Raw genomic sequence first — 7069 nt, forward strand, 5'->3', positions numbered from 1 at the left:
TATTTATATATAAATAATCATGTATGTATTTACTACATACTAAATCTAACATACCTTTGAAACATACTCTTAGACAAGTGTATGCAGATGCCCCTCAGTGAACTATGCTATCCGAAAGGAGGGCTGTAGCATTATGCATGTTGTTTGGTTGGTACACGGTGGGACGGTTGACGTTGTAATGGGCATTAAAAATCTAGATCAATTCGTTAGATTGTCTCAATGGTTCACGTACAATCCACTTCTTCTGGTCCTCATCAACGGAGTCCATATAGATTTCTTCATCATAGTCTTCAGTAGGTTTGCTAGTAACTTTTATCTCATCCGTAGGGAATCGCACCAGGTCAGTCTTCCCGGAGAAAGATAGCAAATTGACCACTATCGTGAGTCAATTTAAACCAGTGCCATTTATTTGTTTACTACCATGAAAAACAGTGGTCAATAGACCTTCCGAAAATGAAACATATACGGCTATATGCTGCCTTGTAGATTTCAAAACACACCATCAATCAATTTACACACTCAAGAAACTCTAGTTATGACTCGCACCGATTTATAGATGTCTGTGCCTACAACAAGTCATTGCTGTGTGGTTATGAGAAATCAGAGGTATGTTGGATATGTCAAATTAACTGAGAGATGTTATGGGAAGCTCGAAAGTGAGTTTTCATAGGTACCCGACACTTTCCGATTTGGCTCCACAAGCCCGCCTGCTCCGCCTGCAAAAAAAACCGCGGTCACAGGCGCCCAATAGCAGCAGTGAGCTTCCCAGCTACCGCTCAAAAGTGGACAAACCTGCAAAACCGAGCCCTAAAAAAACGCCCGACCCCACCAGCTTCTCAGTCCCAATCGCAGCCGCCAGTACCCGAACACCTTTTGACGAAAGTGGTGGGCCGCCCGATGCCGGACAAAACTCTTCATGAAATGGATGACATAACTCCGGTATGGCTCTTCTTCCGAGCAATTTTCCCTAACGGCAAGCCCCCATCTCAATCAGTATTTGAAAAATACTGGCATGCCCAACCAGCCTTCAATCGCCACCACTTTCTCTGGTATCTTCCGTCTAAATCGGTATCTCAACCAAATCGCCGCAAAATTCTTGCCCGCAGCATGGATGCATTACTGAGCCCACTTGTCAACTCCACTAACGCAGACATCCTCCAATCTACCGCGGACCGTCTCCAGAAGCCTTACCAAGCAAAGCATGATGCAAACCTCTTCTCACGTAACTCGCGAATCCCGGTAAACGCTAAAGAATCAGCGCGTGCGGAACCAGGACGACTTCATATACCAACGGTCTCCCCGACACAACCATCCGACACGATGGATAGCAATATGCAGCCTCAGCTTTCCACGACGGACTCTTCGACGACAGGCAATGATATAACAATGGCTGACATCGTCAAAGAGGAGAGCCCAGTAGTATATACCGATGATGAACAATGTTGGGACCAATGTGAATGACGCTCTTCAACCCACAAGGACTCAACATAGACAACGCAGCACATACAGATAAGCGTTTGAACATTATATCGATTTTAAGTCAGGTTGATGTTATGTGTGTGGTTGAAACCTGGCATAACACCACATTTCTTAATCATATACGCTCGAACACACGCTATCATATACTACATCACACTACACGGCATAATATCTTACACCCTTCACATTGTGGTATTGGTATCTTTTCCAAACACCACCCATCGAATTTTCAACTTGTACACTCTTCACCGTACGTGGTGCTCTTTGTGTGCTTTGGCGTCCATATGGCCGTGTTCTACTTTCCACTCAAATCGCTTACTGAAGAAGACGTCAGGCGATACATGAATCCCCCCGAGATTGGCGGTTTCCAACCAGATGTCGTGTGGGGAGATTTCAACTTCAAAGCCCGGAAGTATGGCCACGCATCTACAAATCACGGATTCCGATCCAGGCCAGCCAACACATACCGAATTCATCCGTGGTCTGGTGCGGCATTGGCTTACCCCCATCCTCGCTTCTCGACCAGATTATGACGGATAACCTGGTCCTATTCGGTATTTCGTACTCTGCAATAATCCATTCCACGGCACTACACGGCGCAGACTCGATCCGTACCACAGAGGTGATACGCTACTTAGTAGGTCAGCAAGCGGATACATGGCACATTCGATGGTATCAGTGTTTTGTCAGCACCGGCCCAAAATGACTCAGCGCATATCCTCCATCGTTGACTCACTTGGCCCAAGCTTCAAACGGGAATTTACTGACCTCTTCTTCCCATCGATCTTTCCCGAACCACTACAACGGCTATGAGAGCCATATCATATGTTCATACATTGTAACATACATACATTGAAACATACATGCATTGTAACTTATCTTTTTTTCTTGAAAAAAAAATAATATTATCCCCATAGCTGCCAGCTGCATATTTAGGTCATAGGTACTACGGTAAATAAAGCAAGCAAATTATAGAAAAAAAAACGAGGTTTCGACATTTCTGCAATGGCAAAGCTCATTACGCTATGGGGGTACGGAATAGAAGTTGAACGTAAACGCATATTTATTCAATTTAAAACGTTATATCGGTTATAATGTGATCAGAAGGGCTTATCTAAATTCTTTTTATAGGACTGATTCGTGTGGTGAAAACGGTACACCCACAAGGTACACCTATGAAAAGGACCGCATATAGAATAAAAGCTGAACGTAAACCATAGCCTTCTGAAAATTAAACACGTAAACGTATGTATATTCGATTTATAAGAGTTTTAACGGAAAACGGTTTGAGGTGAGGTGATAAACTATGAATTTTTTGAATTGTACTTTATTAGCTATAGTTCTCTGAATATATACCGTTGCCAAGAGGGATTTACGTAAATTACGACACACCTTTTCAACTGTTGTTCTAAATTTAGAAGTAAATACAGCGCTCGGGCAGGTCCGGCAGGATTGAGATGAGATGACCCTAAAGGTTGGAAAAAAACCCCCCCCCTAAATAATGGCCGACAGGCAAATTGCTATTTACAGCCTACAGCCTATCCTACACTTTTTACAGTTTACAGTTTCACTCTCTCAGTCTCTCCTCTTGTCTGTCACTCTCTCATTTGTGTGTTGTGTATGTAACTGTGTTGCAGTTGAGCTACTTGAGTCTCTTTCAGTGTTGACTGTTGAGTGTTGAGTGTTGACTATGGAATAGTAGAATACGGATATTGCAGAGTCGATACCAAATTACATTCTCATTAGTCAGTCATCGGAGACTTCCCAGTTCTTTAGTTCCCGCCTTCCCGGTTCTTAGTACACGTTCCCGATTGTTCGTTTCCAGATTTGAAATTCCACAACCGTCAGTGACCACTGAGTCACCAACCAGTCACCAGCGTTATGCTAAAAGTCTTGTTTGTCCTTTTTTAAAGAAAAAATTCAGAAGGCTATATTTTTTTTGGTATATATTTTGATTAAAACAAATGGAAAAAAAACAAAGAAAAATTCTTTTTCTTTAGTTTTTTGAAAATCGAACGTTCTCTTGATAAAATATATCATAGCAAAGTTGCGTATTTATTTATATTAAAAATGTATTGGAAAAATGCATATGTATTTTACTTATTTATATCTCAATCTGCTCTAGAAATGGGGAAAAAATATCAGAGGAAGTCTCTATGCCACTCTCTAGTTTCTCAATCAGAGATAAAAACATATTTACCATTCATGCCCCAGCAGGACTTAGGCCTCATGATATTTAATGGCCTGGTTGTAATTGACTTGAATCACACAAGTGCGTGACGGCCAAGATGTATATGTTGATGCATAATTCCGGCCGCGGCTCCGATGCAGTGGAAGCGCCCCCATTTGTATCTAGCGTTGGGAGCGCATCGCAATACAGTTGGGAATCCGCTAGTGCTAGTGTAGAATCTATAGACAGCGTTCATGAAAATCGTGACAGTTACGATCACGCAAACAGAATGAGTTCGAGTTCAAATTCAGTGCCTGTAAATACACCAGAGACTTTGGCGAGTGTGAATGCAGCACAAAGTCTACTGGATTTGTCGGCGAGCCTACATGAATTTCAACATATTAGAGACCACATTCAAGATCATGATGTTGAAAGTGAATGTAATTCGTACCAAGGTAGGCCCTACATCCACTCACCTGTGCAATATGGAGGACAAGTATTTATATTCCCCCCTAATGCACAAATAGAAGATGATGGTACGCATATCAGCGCGACTCGTAAATTCAAAACAGACGTCAGGCGGCCGAATAGTGGGCCTTATTACAGCAAGAGCTCGCACTTTGATAGACGCTCGTTTAATTCTCACTATCCTGTGAACGAACATAATGAAGGCCAGCTGCAAAGGCCGATGACAACAGATGGGTCTAAATCACATAACACGATATCCCATCACAGTACAAGCTTGGGAGATGAGAAAATACCAGTTGCCTGTGAGTCGCCTGTGCCGCAGGGGCAAAATCACACGAGGGCAATATCTCGAGCACAATCAAATCGTCTATACATTTGTGATTGGCATGGATGTACTCAGTCATGCACAAGTGCAGATAGCTTAGAGAAACACTATTATTCGCACACTCGTATAAAACCCTTCCTGTGTGCACAGGTTGGATGCACTGGCGCGTTTGCCTCGATACAGCTTTTGGCATATCACTCGGAAACCAATAACCATGAAATGATAGTGTCTCGGAACAAGCAGAGGATAAATCAGGACGCCTTGAGAATGAGACGGAGTCAGTACACGCCCGGGGATCTGGATTGCACCTGGAGCGGGTGTGGGGAATCGTTTGACTCCGCTAGAAGCCTTTCACAGCACCACCAAAGTCACTTACGAGAGTCTTTATTCCAGAGCGTATGTACCTGGGAAGACTGTTCGCGAGTGTTTTCGCACAACTACGAGTTGACCGAACACTATAGCAAGCATTTGGAAGAAAGCGAATTGGAGTATGAGAAAGAGGAAGCCAACCAATTCCAGCCGGACCAGGCATGAATGAAAGTTGCAGCACACAATAATACACAAGATACAGCACTCGCACAGGGTTGGGTCATGATACATTTGATGCAAAATTGTCAATCTTACAGGCTTATACGTGCCAGGCAAGCCACAGTGCTTGAGAAATCAACTACCACAAACCAAAGATATCAGGCGAAGATTGTGTAAGTGGGATTTATTGGAAACGCAGACTTGATACGAATCGAATCGCGCTAACAAAGATAATCTAAGAATATCGCGAAACGACACATCCAATAAAAATACTGACGTATGTACCGCAACTGTGGTAGCTGTGAACTTTTAATTGTTTATATATAATATTCAATTTCACTTGCTGGATTCCCTGTGTTGTGAGTATTACCTTCGAGTTGGATTTGAAATTTTCATAAATGGTATCCTCAAATTTTATCGAATAGGCACGAATACTATTGCCACCGCTGCGATTTTGAACTATTCGCTCGACTATGTCGAAGCACGCGGTACTGGCTCTCTGCTTGCTTTTCCAAATGCGGGAGCGCATCTCGTAGTATCGTGATATTCAGAGTTCAATTGAACCCTGTGGATCACAACTCATGGTTGAAGCCCAGCGTCCCTCGCAACACAGCCACTGTGCGCGTTGGAAGTGAGTAATTGGCCAGGTACACCATCGGATTGTGTGGCGTAGCACAAGAATCGGGCTTTGCTAAGGCATCCACAGGCTCGAGCGAAGTAATATGGTCGGGCACTTGAATATGGATAGTCTGAGCGCATACCACAGCAGCATTTGCAGTAGCGCGCTCCCTCGTGTCCAGATCCTCGTTCAAGGATTTAGTCTGGGGATAGCAGCAGACTACCGGAGTGACTACAAGCGGAGGTTTGGAGTCTCGATCTTCCATATCGGTATTGACGGCCGCTACTGGTTGTGTGATGTCGACGTCCAATGTTTTTGCGTGCGGCGTGGTTGCTGAATTGGGCGGAATTTGTGCTTGTTGCGGCATGTGAGTGAGCACAACGCCATCTGTCCCTTGTGCAATAGCTCTACTCTCTCGCGCTTCAGTCGCATCTGCCCCATCCAACCCCTTTAGCTTGTTCTCCGTGGTTACCGTGCTAATCGCACTTGAGACCACGTCTCCAGTTTGGGTCTCGTCTGCGAGCGGCTTCTTCGTACAGCCCAAGCTACCACTCTCTTCAACAGCCTGGATGTTGCCCTCCAAAGTCTGTATCGGCCCAGCATGGCGGGGTACACATGGAATCTCGACGCCGGTGATTTCTAGCTCCACCGAAGTAGCATCGACTGCCGTATGGTTTGCCAGTATTGGTAATCTGATTTGTGTTTGTATCTCCGCCAGAGCATACGTCACCCTTCACTACTGATTGCATATTGTTGGCGATGGCTGTGGAGCCTGACCTGAACGACACAAATTCTTTATCTACTATCGAGCAAGGAGACTTGAAACCCCCCTGGCCGGCAGATTGTGCCAATTCACCCATCCGAGGCGAAGCGTGTGTACGTTCATGTAGTGGAGCATCAGCACCAAATCTCAGTACAGTTTGCGAATCACGTTCTGCTCTTGATTCACCGTCGTACGCTGGTCACCAGCAGTTTGGCTTCTAACAAGCGTAGCGTTTAGGGTTGTGCCTTCAATAGCCCCAGATTGGGTGGGCCAATTCTCGGCGGCGTGACCACATTCTCGCATTTTTTTGCTGCCATGAGAGGCATCAGCCGACTGTTCCATTGCGCTGGGTATTGCAGGTGGCTTGCCATCCGGAGATAGTTCAGAGACACTGATTGCGGAAGCAGTGCATGTACGCCCATGCCCTGCACGGGCCGACTGTCTGCTACGAATATCTAATTCGCTAATACACAGCGGGATACTTGTCCCGTTTTCCATAAGCGGGACATTGGTAAAATCTTCACTCTCGCTTTCCGTTAGCTGCGGCACGCGCTCACAGCCCACATATTCGCGGAACGGATGTTTCGTACCGTTTACAGTACCGGTTTCAGATCTTGCCATCAACATATCATTCTGAGACGTGTCCACTTTAGCCATGGACGTATCCTTCCTAGATCTCTCTTGAGACAACATCGTGGTATGTTCAATCGCCCTTCC

At 44.9% G+C, this 7069-nt stretch overlaps 2 protein-coding genes across 2 annotated transcripts; one reads left to right on the plus strand and one right to left on the minus strand.

Annotated features, from left to right (window-relative positions):
• Positions 1-3755: 3755 nt before the first annotated feature.
• SARC_11004 (hypothetical protein) lies at positions 3756-5276 on the plus strand. The gene has a single exon (XM_014294924.1). It carries the CDS (start codon positions 3768-3770, stop codon positions 4974-4976), a length of 1209 nt encoding a protein of 402 aa, XP_014150399.1. The 5' UTR covers positions 3756-3767; the 3' UTR covers positions 4977-5276.
• A 266-nt stretch (positions 5277-5542) lies between these two features.
• On the minus strand, positions 5543-6449 carry SARC_11005 (hypothetical protein; the record flags this gene model as incomplete). Its single annotated transcript, XM_014294925.1, has 2 exons — positions 5543-6252; positions 6320-6449. 2 exons carry the CDS (start codon positions 6447-6449, stop codon positions 5543-5545), a joined length of 840 nt encoding a protein of 279 aa, XP_014150400.1.
• Positions 6450-7069: the final 620 nt, after the last annotated feature.

Source organism: Sphaeroforma arctica (assembly GCF_001186125.1).
Source record: "Sphaeroforma arctica JP610 unplaced genomic scaffold supercont1.1484, whole genome shotgun sequence".
NCBI classification, from domain to species: domain Eukaryota; class Ichthyosporea; order Ichthyophonida; genus Sphaeroforma; species Sphaeroforma arctica.